At 34.6% G+C, this 15,176-nt stretch overlaps 1 protein-coding gene and 1 long non-coding RNA gene across 3 annotated transcripts; one reads left to right on the plus strand and one right to left on the minus strand.

Annotated features, from left to right (window-relative positions):
- Positions 1–252: 252 nt before the first annotated feature.
- Positions 253–13,780, minus strand: LOC127521535 (uncharacterized). Of its 2 annotated transcripts, none has more exons than XR_007932389.1 (3): positions 13,641–13,780; positions 11,790–11,898; positions 253–514 (listed from the first exon to the last, which is right to left on the minus strand). It is a non-coding gene; the product is annotated as an uncharacterized LOC127521535 (long non-coding RNA). The 2 variants fall into 2 exon arrangements; XR_007932388.1 differs by lacking the exon at positions 253–514 and adding an exon at positions 3,157–5,526.
- On the plus strand, positions 7,980–15,152 carry LOC127521533 (serine-rich and transmembrane domain-containing protein 1). The gene is made up of 2 exons (XM_051910876.1): positions 7,980–8,187; positions 13,443–15,152. Exon 2 carries the CDS (start codon positions 13,462–13,464, stop codon positions 13,789–13,791), a length of 330 nt encoding a protein of 109 aa, XP_051766836.1. The 5' UTR covers positions 7,980–8,187; positions 13,443–13,461; the 3' UTR covers positions 13,792–15,152.
- The last annotated feature ends 24 nt before the right edge of the window (positions 15,153–15,176 follow it).

Here is a 15,176-nt window from a genome sequence, read left to right on the forward strand (position 1 = left end):
AGCGTGGGCTCTCATTTAAGTCTGACTCCTGCGAAGATCACTCTGAATATGTGATGTAGGACTGAACAATTCACTGCATGTGCCTTGACCAGGGACTTTTTGAGAAATGAGAGTCTCTGCAAGTGTCACACTACAAAGCCTCTAGAAATCCAATTAAAGATCTCATTACAATAAAATACAGCAGGGTTGAATTCAATATCTCAAGCACAAACATCTCGCTACAAGATCACATGGAAAGAAGCACCGGACATGTTTTGAGAACAAATACAAGCAGGGAATTTATTGCAAATGTAAACCTTTACCTCTCAGGAAAACTGCTTACTCTGCATTTCAAGTGACAATATACAAAGAGGTTACAGGCTGATAGACAGTCATTTGTAACCTACAGAGAATAAGAAGAACTATTCCTGTCTCGACATGGCCGTCAATTGTTGAGTTTATTCTTGGAAACAGGCTCTGTCTGGAACTGATGAATTCTTCTTTACCATCCCTGGCGCTGTTGTTTTCTCTTTGTCTGGCAGAGAGAGAGAGAAATTTCAACAATAAAGTGCTGACAGCCAGGGTAAACTGTGCCACAGAACAAGAGATGCAGAGATTTAAATCAGGTGATGTGCGTATAAACAAACAGCAGGACAAGTTACAGCAAACCCAGAGCTGGAAATTACGTTTGTGCTTGCTGCAGTTCAGGAGGATATAAACTTCAGAAGGATTCTTTTCCCACTCAAGTAAACACATGAAATCAACACAAAAATATTCAGAGAATGCAGTAGCCCATGAACACTCACGGACGGTACTGACGTATGTTACTTGGGGTTCTGACGTGTGTCAAAGACTTTGCGTGTGTTGGCCAAAAATCAGCGTTTGTGAAAGGAATCACCCTGAAGCATAGTTAAGAAGTGAGTCATATGATAACTTCTACATGGACGTTTTCTGAAGTTTGTGGTGACTGTACATTTCAGAAGTGTTCTGTATGCTGTGTAAGGCAGATTGAATTGGGTCCCTGCCATTCTATTATCTTGATGTATTGCATCTGACAGTCCACCGGCAGCTGAGTTATAGCGATAAATTTCCAGTTCTTGTATAATGCTGTGAAATGTTGATGCCAGTTCACAGCTAAGGCCAAATTGTCCTGTATGGAGCCAAAAGTCTGCAGGCAGATATTATGGAGTTTAACATATTCCTACAGCTCAACTGGCACGGTGCTAGTTGCTTTCGTTAAAGTTGTCTGCATAAATGTAGTGAAAAGAAACAAAAGAAACAAATGAGTGATTAAATAAGCATTTTTTTTTTTTAAAGATCTACAACCTCTAGGAGAAATCTGTTTCCAGGTCTTTTAGTGTTGTGGCTCCCAGGTTGTGGAATGCTTTTCCTCAAGACATCCATCAAGCATCCTCCCTTCTTTCTTTCAAAAACCTCATAAAAACACATTTTTTTTCTCTGAATATTACTCTTCAGCTCTTGGTAAACTGTACTTTGTTATTTGTCTTGTTTTCCTCTAACCTAACTTTGTAAAGTGACCTCTGTATATTTCTTTTCAGCTCTTGGTATGTATATTATACTTTGTTATGGATGTTTATTAGTCTGTATTCCTCTAACCTAACTTTGTAAAATGACCCTGGGTTTTGACCCCTGGGTAAAATTTTATTATTATTATTATTAAAAGAAGACCTTTCAATTTCGGATTAAATTAAATTAAAACATATAAATATTGCTATTTTTAGTTGTTTTTATCTATATATTTGTCCATAAATGTAAATTTCCTGAGTCTGTATATGACACTTAAATTAAGTTAAATTAAAATACATAAAATTAAATATGATTATATTATAGCCATTTTTAATTTTTTTTTGTATCCATATCTTTGTCCATAAATGTTGAAAATTTGAGAAAAAATATGAAATATATATTTATCTATTGAATGTTTTGTAACTACAAATTTTCAAAGAAAAATGCCCTTTTAATTAATGTAAATTAAGTTTTTTAATTAAATTAAATCTTATAATTATTGCTATTTTTATTTATTTTATTTTTTTTTAATCCACAGTAATAGCCAAAAGTAATGTCCAGCCTAGGAAAACTGACATCTTCATCCTTTATTCAAATTATTAAAAATGTGTTAAAGATTTTGTAATATTTAACACAGTTGGAGTCAATTTTATTTGTGATAAGGCAATGAAACATGCCATTTATGTTGTAGTGATTATGTTGTAACCAATGTAAGCTTTTTCATGTGAGCTTTTTGTTTTTCTATGCATTTTTTGCCTAGTTAAATAAAACCTGTAGCTGTAGTTTGCCCTTTTTTAAAAAATAATTTTGTCAGATAAATACTTTAAACAAGTTTAGTGTTTTGTTTTTACCTCATATTTAAAATATTTAAAAATATAAAATATTTTCCTCATATTTTGATGTTTAAATCAATTAGGGTCATTAAAAACAAATTTCAGACATGACTCTTTGGCCACTACTATATATATTTATTATCCATAAATGTATATTGCTGAACATATATGTGACTGTATGAGACTTAAATTCACTTAAATTAGTTGAATTAAAATAAATAAAATTAAACAGGAACATATAATTACTGCTATTTTTAGTCTTTTGTATCCAAATATTATAAATGATAAAAAATGATTAAATATACATTTATCTATTGTATATTTGTTTAATGTATATAAAATAACTCTACAACTTCTCTGAGAAAAAAGCCACTTTTAAGTCACTTAAATTAAGTTTTTAATTAAATTCAGTTAAACTGGAACTTATAATTATAATTATCTTCTTTTGTTGGTTTTCATCCATATCTTTGTTCATGAATGTTAATTTCCTGAGCACGTATGTGCCTGTGTGACAGGGTGGGAGTTGCTGGTCCACTCGATTCTGTCTGAGCTGTCAGAGCAGTACAGAGACCTCTGAGACTTGGATTACTATGCAAAGAGCATCATCTCAGCTGGGAGAAAACGGGAAATGGAAAGAGAGAGCGCCATCTCCACAGAGTGTTCCTCTGACATGCTCCACTGTGTAAAACTTCCCATAGTGCCTAGAGTATTCCACAGGATAATCCTGACTGACACATTGCCGTTGTCTGCCACAAAGGTTCTTCAAACATGTCATTCTTGTCAAAACCAGTAGAGCAGACTCAGGGTGATTCAATATCAAAGCGACCATTTCCTCCTGAAGTTAGCACACAGTCTATAATCAAAAAAAGCTTCAGGCGGCCTTGCCGTCGAATGCCGTGCGTTAACATTCAACCTATACTTGCGTGCAATGGGAACAGATGCACCAAAGCTGGGCTGAATCACTTGCATCAGGGGAATAACAAACCTTCTCCGATTTTTACAGTTTTATGGATTAGAGGAAAAATCAGCCAAGGCACTGTTCTTATCAAAATCCAACAGCATTCACTCATGTGCCTCAGTGCCGGCATTAGCTGGAGCAATTATAAAGACCCAAAGGACAGGATAGACACAGCAGGACTCAGGAAGGGTACCCATGATCCCCAGTGGGCATCTGAGCTGTAGTGGAACGCCGCCAATATATGTCTAGAGGAAGATATTGCCCTCTAACTCCCGTCCTTGCACATTTTATGAGGCAAGCGAATACTCAGATGAATGTTAAAAAGCCAAAAATTAACATTCTGTCATCATTTACTCACCCTCATGTCGTTCAAAACCTTCTTTCTTCTGTTGAATGTAAAAGATGTTTTTAAAAAATGGAAAAGACTGTAAAAATGCTACAGTAAAAACTTGTAAATTCCCTTACTATATACTATATGAAAAACTTTAACATAAATCAAATGGGACATTTAAAACAGGTCTTCTTATACATATATATATTATTCTTAAACATTATATATTCTTAAATATCTACAGTGAAAAATTGTAAACTGACATTCCCAGAATTCTCTGTGATGCTTGATTTTTCATTGAAATAACTGTTTTTCTTAGTTTTTTTCTTGTCAGTTGTGTACATTAGGGTTTTATGTTAAGCTACTTGTGATGAGCTTTGATTACATGTGGCTTTCTCATTACCACCTGTGTTTATGGTGGTTGTCAGTGTATTATAAAGGTACAAAAGAGATTGTTAACATTATATCAGTTAATTTAAATTCAAATCCATGTAAATTTAAGTTCAATCCGTTAAACTTAAAATGCAGCCATTTTTTTAAAATAAATTTCATTTCAATTTTTTTTTTTTTTTTTTTTTTTTAGAGTACACTGTGAAAGTCAAAGAGGTTCAAAGGATTCAACCCCACTGACCTTTTTTGCATGGACAAAAATGATTGGATGAGAAAAAACTTGAACTGAAGTGAGCTGGATGATGACACCACTGTTTTCTGCAGAGCTGCTTTATAGCCGATTCGACTTTGTTTCTTAATTGATGAATTTCGCAACATCAACACTGTTATTGAATTAAACTGAGTCAACATTGACTCAAAACGAATAACTATTGTCACTGTTGTCTTCTGTAAAGCTGCTAATAGCTGAATTGAACTCATTTCTAATTGATTAATTTTACAGTTATTGAACTGAACTGAATCAACACTGAACTGACTTGAGCTGAATAATGACACTATTGTCTATTTTGAGCTTCTTTAAAGGTCCAGTGTGAAATATTTAGGAGGATCTATTGACAGAAATGCAATATCATATACATAACTATGTTTTCAGTGATGTATAAAGACCTTACATAATTAACCGTTATGTTTTTATTACCTTAGAATGAGCCATTTCTATCTACATACACCACGGGTTCCCTTACATGGAAGTCGCCATTTTGTCCCGCCATGTTTCTACAGTAGCCCTAAACGGACAAACTGCTCTACATAGTGTGCTTGCTTGACTGACTACTCTCTGCTGTCTCAGATGACAACATCTTTGTCCTGTGTCGGCCACCGTAGCTTCTCTTCGAAAGAAAGGGGTGAGCGGTGGACTGAGCTGTTGCTTGCAATTCGCAACCTCACCACTAGATGCTGCTAAAATTTACACACTAAACCTTTAAAGCAGAATTGAAATAGTCTTATATTTGGTGAACAATCACTGATCGTTATTTTCCTGTTTACCGGCTTTGAAACAATCTGTTTTGTATATAGCGCTATACAAATAAATATTGACTTGACAAAAACAGTTGAACGACAGGTTTGGAATAACATGAGGGTGAGTAAATGATGACAGAATTTTAATTTTTTTTTTGGGTGAACTGTCCCTTTAAGAGCAATAGAGCGTTTTCTACTGGTTCAAGATGAATCAGTGATGATCACTGAGTATTGAGAAGACAAGCATTCGTCACTACCGAAACAGAATTCCCATTCATGCTTCACAAAACAATAGCAAAAGCGAGCTGCGCCAGACAGTCATGCTTTGCTTTGCGCCGATCCATAATCTGTGTTCCGTGTCTTTAGTGCACAGAGCAGAAGAGATAAGACCTTCCCAGGAGGCATGACGCCTCTGTCCTATTGACATGCATAGCTTTGCCCCACTGCTTGCATCCAAAGCTCCATCCATATGCCAGCCTGCGCCAGACTCTCTGTAGACAGACAGACGTGTCACAAATTCAGTTACTGAGATTACAAAGAGATTACAGATATCATTGTGCAATTTTTTAATCTTTTGTTGATAAAATCAGAAGCAGCCAGTACTTCTTTTCATTTTTGCCGCTTATTTTTCATATCAAAGAAAAAACAGACTCTACCACCTGTATGTTAAAATTGTGAAATCTGACAGACATACACTCTTAAAAAGAAAGGTTCTCTAGGTTTATATAAAGAATTTTTAATATCCATAAAACATTTAAACTCCACAAAAGATTCTTTATAGTAGAAACAAGTTCTTTAGATTTTAAAATGTGTAACACTTCACAATAAGGTGTAACACTTTATTTTGCTGTGTCCTTGTTACATGTAGTTACTATAATATCTTACCCTGTACTATAGTTATATGCTACCAACCCTAAACAACATCCTAATTCTAACCCTATAGTATGTGCATGTAATTCATTATTACTTACACTGTATACTTACACTGTAACACGGCTACCTTACAATAAACACTTTATTTTAAGGTGTCTTTGTTACACTATAATTATACATTTAAGTACCGAGTAATATTAAGTAACTACATGTACTTACTATAGGGTTAAAGGGTTAGTTCACCCAAAAATGAAAATTCTGTCATTAATTACTCACCCTCATGTCGTTCCACACCCGTAAGACCTTCGTTCATCTTCAGAACACAAATTAAAATATTTTTGATAAAATCCGATGGCTCAGTGAGACTGCATTGAAAGCAAGTTAATTTACACTTTCAAATGCCCAGAAAGCTACTAAAGTTATATTTAAAACAGTTCATGTGACTACAGTGGTTCAACCTTAATGTTATGAAGCGACGAGAATACTTTTTGTGCACCAAAAAAACTAAATAAAGACTTTATTCAACAATATCTAGTGATGGGCGATTTCAAAATACTGCTTCATGAAGCTTCGAAGCTTCACAAATCTTTTGTTTCGAATCATTGGTTCGGAGCGCGAATCAAACTGCCAAAGTCACATGAACCATTGAAATTTCGAAACACTTATGACGTAACGAAGCCTCGTTTACTGAAATCGCGTGACTTTGGCACTCCGAACCACTGATTCGAAACAAAAGATTCGTAAAGCTTCGAAGCTTCATGAAGCAGTGTTTTGAAATCGCCCATCACTAGATATTGTTGAAAAGTCGTTATTTAGTTTTTTTGGCGGACAAAAAGTATTCTCGTCGCTTCATAATATTAAGGTTGAACCACTGTAGTCACATGAACTGTTTTAAATATAACTTTAGTACCTTTCTGGGCATTTGAAAGTGTAAATTAACTTGCTCTCAATAGAGGCCTCACTGAGCCATCGGATTTTATAAAAAAAATCTTAATTTGTGTTCTGAAGATGAACGAAGGTCTTACGGGTTTGGGACGACATGAAGGTGAGTAATTAATAACAGAATTTTTATTTTTGGGTGAACTAACCCTTTAAGATTAGGGTTTGGTTTAGGGTTAGCTGCATGTAATTATGCATAATTTATAGTTATTACTATAGTAACTGCATGTAACATGTAACAATAAAGTGTTACCCAATACATTTGTTAAAGTATTTATTAATCTTTGCTAAAGTTGGTCAATAAAAATACAACTATTCAATATTAGTTCATGGTAGCTCAGATCCTTTAAACAATGTTAAGAAATATAGCATTTGATTTTAATAATGTATTAGTAAATGTAGAAACTAAATGAAGATGATTAGATGCTTTAGAATTATTTTTCATTGTTAACTACTGTAGTTAGTTAAAGTTGAGACCTTATTGTAAAGTGTTACCTTAAAGTGTTCTTCGCACTAAGAAAAAATGGTTCTTTTAAGAATTGTTTAATGAAACATTCTTTTTAGAAAGCTAAATATGGTTCATCTATGGCCCCTTTTTAGAACCTTTAATTTTAAGACTAGGCTTGAATAAATCATTTATAAATTCAACAAAACCCCTCATGCTTAATTCACAAAGCAGAACAGCCCTTTTATACAATATATGAGCCGTGATGTCTCCTGGCAAAAGGTCTCATTGAGTGTTCATTACATCTGAGAGTAACGCCACAAAGACGGCTACAAGAGGCCTCTCAGCTCATGATGCTGATGAGAGCGGTGATTAGCTCTGTCAGATATGAATGACTGAGCACGGCACCATGGGACAAGACAAGACAGAAGCCTGTCATCTAGTCTAAGCTGCTGAGCTGAGTAACATCTCTGAGATAATCAAATCCCAATTACAACAATTAAGGCGAGAACGATCGTACCATCTTTTATGAGTTAAGCGAGACATCTTTTTCGTCTTTAATTGAAACATAAATCAGCTGCTAAAGAAACCGAGAAGACGTCAATGAGAACAAGAAAGGGAGAGAGATGATAGGAATGAAACAGAGAGGGAGGGGGATTCAGAGTACAACAGCTGGACAGACGATATCCAGCCCACTTTTGAGAATCAGTCCGCCAGACCAAGCGCATTCAGATACGCTGCTTCCTTTTTCACTCAGTACAAACACAAGTGGCATCTATTTCAGCGTGTGCTATAGCTTAAGGGATCCCATAAGGAATTCACTCCAGGACCATGAGATGAGCGTGACGGATAGCGGTGTGATTTAGTGCCGACGACTCTTTTTTGCATCAGAAAGGTCAGAATTTCTCCTTGTCAATGCAGTTCATTACTTAGAAAGTTGATTGTTGTTAGTTTGAATGTTAAAAACCTCAATATTAAATATTCAAACTGACTTAAATGTGTCATTAAAATGTGCTTAATTGAACTGATATTATGTAATCATATAGTAAGTGATTTAAAAAGATAAATCTGCCTGTAGTAAGACACAATGGACAGTCATCAGTCATTCCAGTCAGTGCAAATGTCTTTTTCTCCATCCCTCTGTATTTCGCCATCCCCCGTTCCCCTCGTTCATTGACATCCTTTATGTTTGAGTCATTTTCTTAATGGCCACATTCTCCTTCCACAAGCTTCCCTAAATGAAATCCATAAACAGAGATTAGAGCCGCACACCGTAATGACCCGCTGAACTTCTCCTGGAATTGCAGGCAAACCACAAGAGGGATTGAATGATTTATATTGCCGCAGGGATTCGCTTCTCACTCATAAATTGAAAAGCTGGTGGGGGGAATGGTAAAGTTGACAGGAAACGTCCAGGAAAATAAGTGTGATTCCCCTTTGTTGCTGTCTTCTAGCGTTTGTACTGCAGACGAATTCATCTTACAAATCAGAAAAAAGGAAGTGGTCATAAATCATGACTCTTTATGAGACTCTAACCACAGGCTCTCAGGGCTTGCTGTGGCTCAGACTATTGTCGTCCAACACAATAAAGCTTCAGGGACTAAAATATGCCAGCGAACAAACAAAGAGCAAATTTTGTGTAGTGAGGTGAACCGCAGCCTAAAAATACTTAACTTGTTTTGTCCAGCATATGTGTACAATTTTTAGGGTTCTCAAAAACAAATTCTGAACACCGTGAGAATGTTAGACTGATTTACAAAACTGCAGCTCTTAAAATTAACATGGTAACACTTTACAATATGGTCTCATTTGGTAAAATTCATTAAAGTGCCCTTGTTATGCTATTTTAAAGGTTCCTAATTTTGTTTTGGAGGTCTCTTACAATAGGTTTACCTGCATCCAAGGTCAAAAACACTTTAATTTTCTCATAATATACATTGCACATCACCTAAGTTCTCGAAAAGTCTGAAAAGGGCCCATTCGAATGTTCTGTCTCTCTAAAAGCCTCCTTGGTCAGATGGCCCAGTCTGTTGTGATTGGTCTACCGCTTACAGTGCGTGTCGGAAACAAAAAAACGGAATTTCAGCTCGGGAGGCTTCTTCAGCGCTCGATACACTGTGATACAAACAATGGCGTCTGTATTTCTATATCAATTCCAGAGCAAGAAGTGCATTGCAGTGCAGAAAACAGCATCTTCTCAACATGTCGACAACACGAACCCAAATCTTCCAGTCTCAGCTACAACTACAGTGTTTGAGGGTACAAATAAGCATTGTTCGATGGCAGCCAATGAAGACCACAGGCGGGCATTATGCAAATGTATTACATTGTTACATAGGTATATAACAGGAACTGACACTGGAATAGAGTGGTGGAACTACAACGCATTTTTGTTGGCCAAAACCCGGAAGCGAGTTAGCATTTTAGCACTTCCGGTTCCATCGTCCCAAAGTCAATGTGTTTTTTGAATGGGTTTTTGGTTAAATGGCTGAAATAAGGTCAGTGGTTAACACAAGCTCAAGATGCTTTCACGTTTTATTCTACGACATAAAATATTGGCCTACCAAGTGATGTCATAATTCCACCACTCTACTGCCGACGTCTCATTTCAGCAGCTCAGAATCGATTCTTTCGTTTAAGAGACAATAACTTTATTTGTTGAGCACTTCGATCTTTAAAACTTTGCAGAAATTTTACATTCACAAACAGCTATATTGCACACTGCATAAAAGGTAATATTTGAAAAAGCATAATAGGGGCACTTTAACTTCGTTAGTTAACTTGAGCAAACTGACCAATATGTCTATAGCATTTATGTTAATTTCAGCATTATTAATACATTTTTTAAAATCAAAAGTTGTATCTGTTGTGAATTAACATGAACAAACAATGAACATTTGTATTGCTCATTGTCCACTGTATGTTAGCTAATGCATTAAATTGTTAAAATCACCACAAAATGAAAGTTATCGCTATTGTGATGCATAATCAAATAAAACGACTTGAACTCGAACAAGAAAAAATGTAGGGCGGGACTTGATTATGTCCTTGAGGAATTGATTGGATCATTGTGGTTGGTTATTGCTGTGATGTAATTTGAGTGACAGGTTGTCCGACCCTCGCACTGGTAAACACGTCATCAGAGAAGAGAAGAGAAGGGAAGAGATGTCGCTGCAAGTGGAAGAATTATTTTGATTAAAGATTACGAGAGCACATGAATTTAAAAAATAAAAGATGAGCACTGATAAATCATTTATTTAAAAATACTGCAATACTCCATAAAAATAAGAATTGTCAATTTGGATGTTATGGCAGCTTTAACAAATAAGACTTAGGGCCAGATTTACTAACAGCTTGTGCCAGCGCAAACCCTCTTTTAGTGTTGAAAACTACTGTCAGGAATTACTAAAGACACGCAGTGAAAAATTAGCACTAAAAAGGCGTGGATAGGGTTATTTTTGCGGCAGACCTTAATGCATATGCATTTGCAGGAGTTTCCCTTTCAGACGCAAAATTTATGGGAGGAGAGTATTTAAATGAATCATGCAAGGTGATTTACTAAGGTTTGCGCTAGTCCATTTACTTTGCGTCATTATTTAACGCTCAAAAAAGCACAGCTTAAACCAGACGCTAATTTGCGCTGCTCTTGATAGATTGCATTGGTCATTATGGAAATGATTTGGCTGCGTCTGTGTTCCTTAATTCAGTAGATTCCACTCCCATCGCTGCTTTTTTGGAATTGTGCTCTCACGCTATTTTGCCCCTAAAGTTTTACCATTAATTTTAACTCTTTCCCTGCCATTGACAGAATTTTCCGTTATTTATGAGACAATGCTTCCCCGCCCTTAATGGAATTTTCCGGCTTTCCGTGTTTTCACTGTTATACAGTAGGGGGCACTATTACGCAACTTCTGAAAGAGTACAGAATCTCTGAATCAAAACACAGACACATTAAAAAACATGAGCGGAAACAAGCGATAAAAGCATTGCTTATGCTATTACACTTTGTAGTCTTTAACAAAAACTTGATTTTCTCAGATTTTTGTTGAAAATATTTCTTTTTTATATATTTATACATAATATTTCGATGCAGCTCATTTACACACTAATGCACACATGCTCTCTTATGAATTGAAATGAAAAGGATTTTCACATAGCTGAGGTGACCTCTACTAAACTGTGCTCGTCTCAGGGGAAGAACTAAATGTGAATCATGTAACGCTGTCTGTCATATGAGCTTATAAATATAAAAGTCTTTTCTGCTCAGTGCTGAATGCTTGTTGGTCTTGTATAAGCTTTCAATTATAGATCAGATTTAGAATGTACTGTAGACCACAAATAAACCAGCATTGTTGATACCGACAGCCTGTCAAACAAATTATTTGGCATGTTGTTCTCTTTAAATTCGGAAACTCTGTGACATTTTCCTGCCCAGGCACCTCTCAATCTATTATTCATGAGGTGTGAGTATGAAGGCTGTGTAAACAACTGACTGACCTTCTGTGTGCACCACTGAGCCGGTGTGACCACCCCAAAGTCCTAATGGACCGGCGGTGGCCTAACAACAAGCTGCACCAGCTTATGAGCCCACTGATATGCAGGTTGCCTGGATACAAAAAGCATAATTAAATGTGATTATCATCCTCTTCACATTCAATCTGAAGTATTTAAGTGTTCTGGTTGTTGTTGTTTTTTCTGAACAGTAAAAATTTAACATTCATCAAACACAGAGGTCAGAAAAGGAAATAGTCAGCCGTTTGTCCGTGAACTCTGGTGGCTCAACATAAAATATGATTGGTCTGTTAGACGAATAAAAGGAAGTGTAAGGCAACAGATTGTGCACTGTTTCACTTTGGAAAATGTCTTTAAAAAATTGTTTAGCGGCTGTAAGATATTCTTGAAAACAATATTATAATATATGTTCAGAACTTGTTAAAATTATATTATTATTTAGTGCTGTCAAATTAATTGTGATTAATCGCATCTAAAAAAAGTTTGTAAACATATATATATATATATATTTATACACACACATATTACAAACGTTTATGTTAGATGAGATTAATCGCGAATAATCGATTTGTGAGAAGTAATTATTATATTATAATAATTTAGATATTATATATATATATATATATATATATACATATACATTCATATATACATAAATACATATACAAACACGAATACTATATATAGTGCTGTCGAAACGATTAATCGCGATTAATTGATTTGACAGAACTAATTATTATATTATATATTATAATAATTTAGATATATATATATATATATACATATATACATAAATATATATACAAACATGAATACTATATATAGTGCTGTCGAAACGATTAATCACGATTAATCGATTTGATAGAACTAATTATTATATTATAATAATTTATATATATATATATATATATATATATATATATATACACAAAAATACATATACAAACACAAATACTATATATAAAGTGCTGTCGAAACAATTAATCGCGATTAATCGATTTGACAGAACTAATTATTATATTATTTATTATAATGATTTAGATATTAGATTAATATATTGTTTAATTATAATATAATGTAATCACAATAAATATAAATAAACATTAATATTTAATAAATTGTTATTTGCTGCCATTTATAATTTATGCAGTATTTCATAAATTAAATAAACATATTAAAGTTTGACCTATCAATACCGCAGTATGCTATTAGTGGGAATGGAACAACATTAATATGTCCAATAATACTTTCAAATATCTTCTGTATGAGCGCAATCATATGTTTGAACAAGAATGCTATTTGTAATATATTAAAGTCATTTTTATATAAAATATTATATTTTAATATTGTAAAACGATATAATATAATATAATAATTAAGATTTAATAAATTACACTTTGTTGTTAAATTACACTTTGTTGAACTATTATGATTATAATTAGTGGGAATGGAACAACATTAATGTGTCCAGTAATACTTTCAAATATCTTCTGTATGAACATATGTTCACACAATCCTAATCTCTGAGGCTCAAGTGAACAGAAATAATAAAAGTTATAATTTCAATTACAAAATGGCAAATTAAGACAGCAATATAATGAAACTAATAATAATTTATCTATCCTATCTTCCCAACAGATTCCCAAATCCATCAGATATGTCTGGAATGGATGGGTCGGTGGAGGAGATAAATGGTACGGAAGTGAACAGCGAGAGTTTCCTGAGGTTCAGCCCTACATCTGTTTCTACCGGGGCGGCCGCTGCCTCATATGGACAAACTGCCAATGTTTACATCTATGTCTCCATCTTCCTCAGCTTGCTGCTTTTCCTGCTTACCCTGTTGATCATTGCTCTCCACAGGCTGAAGAACATCATATCCTCTAGTTCTTCATACCCAGAATGCAGCAGTGAGGCCGGAAGCTCATTCACTAACATGGAGATCTGCAGCGTTTCCTCACAGAGATCAACGGTGTCATCCCTGTCCTGACAGCAGAGAGAGACTGAATGATCACACACATCTCTCAATGTACTGATATTCTAGAAATACAGAGATATTTTAGAGGTAATTATGTTGTATAATTAAATATTTATCATTATTATCAGTGTCATTATCAATATCATTATTAAGTTTCGGGTTTTACATTAAATAATTCTGTCAACAGTGTAAAACAACTGTGTAAAATAACTCCATTTGAGACCCACAGAAGATCCTCCAGATGGACTGTATTGAAGCATTATCATAAAGGCCTTGTATTTCGATTTTGGAAAAATGTTACTGACTTGTATATGTTAATTACATTATGTACATAATGAACTGTAAATAGAAAAGCTGTCATACTGTCTCTCATATTTAAAAATTATATTTGACAATATGATTACACTTACATACATAAATATTATATCCTTTAATACATAGATAAGACATAGAATGCAACATGTCATCTCTTGAAAGCCTTGAATAAAATCTGATTTGCTCATAAAATATGCTTAAGAAACATGTCTTTAATTCACCATGCATCAGTAAAAAAAATGCATAGCACTATAATAAATATGGCCCCCAAAACTAGTGGGATAAATCTCAGGTGAAAATTGTCATTTTTAACCCCCTTCAACAAAATAGTGGATTACTTAGTAAATATTAATCTGTGAAACTTATTATTTGGCTTTCATCCTATTTATGTTTGTCTTTCTACAGAAAAAATATTAATAAAAGCAAAAATTTGAGCCGGGGACCTCTGGTTGAGTTGACACGGAATTACCCCTGTGAAATGCAGACATTACGGATCTGTGGCGATCTTGTCAGAAAACGTATTTTCCACTTTTTATGAAGTGCAAATGAGCCAAAAGCGAAGCAGGGTTTATTTGAAAACTACTACTACTTCATATCACTCAGTTTTCTCACATTTCTGAGTTTGTGACTTTGAGCTCCAGGCATGTATTGCGGTGCCGTTTCGTATCAGTATTTGTGCTATTGTATATCTTGTCGTCAAGACTTTCTCTTAATGAATCAGCCCGCCACCCATCTTCACAAAGCGCAGTAAAAGTGAAAGAAAATCCCCCACCTCAAGGCAACCAAGTTTCTGGCAGTGGAGACACAGTCAGTGACGCAGGTGTGATGATGTGTGATGATACGAGCTGGTGTTTCATTGGATTAGAAATAAAATTATTCTCAGAACTAACTTCACTTTTGCATGTACTTTTAACCAACTTAAGGTCTTATAGTGATTTTTGTGAAGCCAGTTTCACTCAAGTTCACTCAGGTCACATTTTAACTATGGACAGGATCCACTGATGTTTGATAACCAGGAAATGTCCAAATACTTTTTGTCCTAATTTTTTAAAAGCAAAATATTTTTTATACAATTTAACCTA

The sequence above is a fragment of the Ctenopharyngodon idella genome, chromosome 10 (genome assembly GCF_019924925.1).
Source record: "Ctenopharyngodon idella isolate HZGC_01 chromosome 10, HZGC01, whole genome shotgun sequence".
Classification (NCBI taxonomy): Eukaryota; Metazoa; Chordata; class Actinopteri; order Cypriniformes; family Xenocyprididae; genus Ctenopharyngodon; species Ctenopharyngodon idella.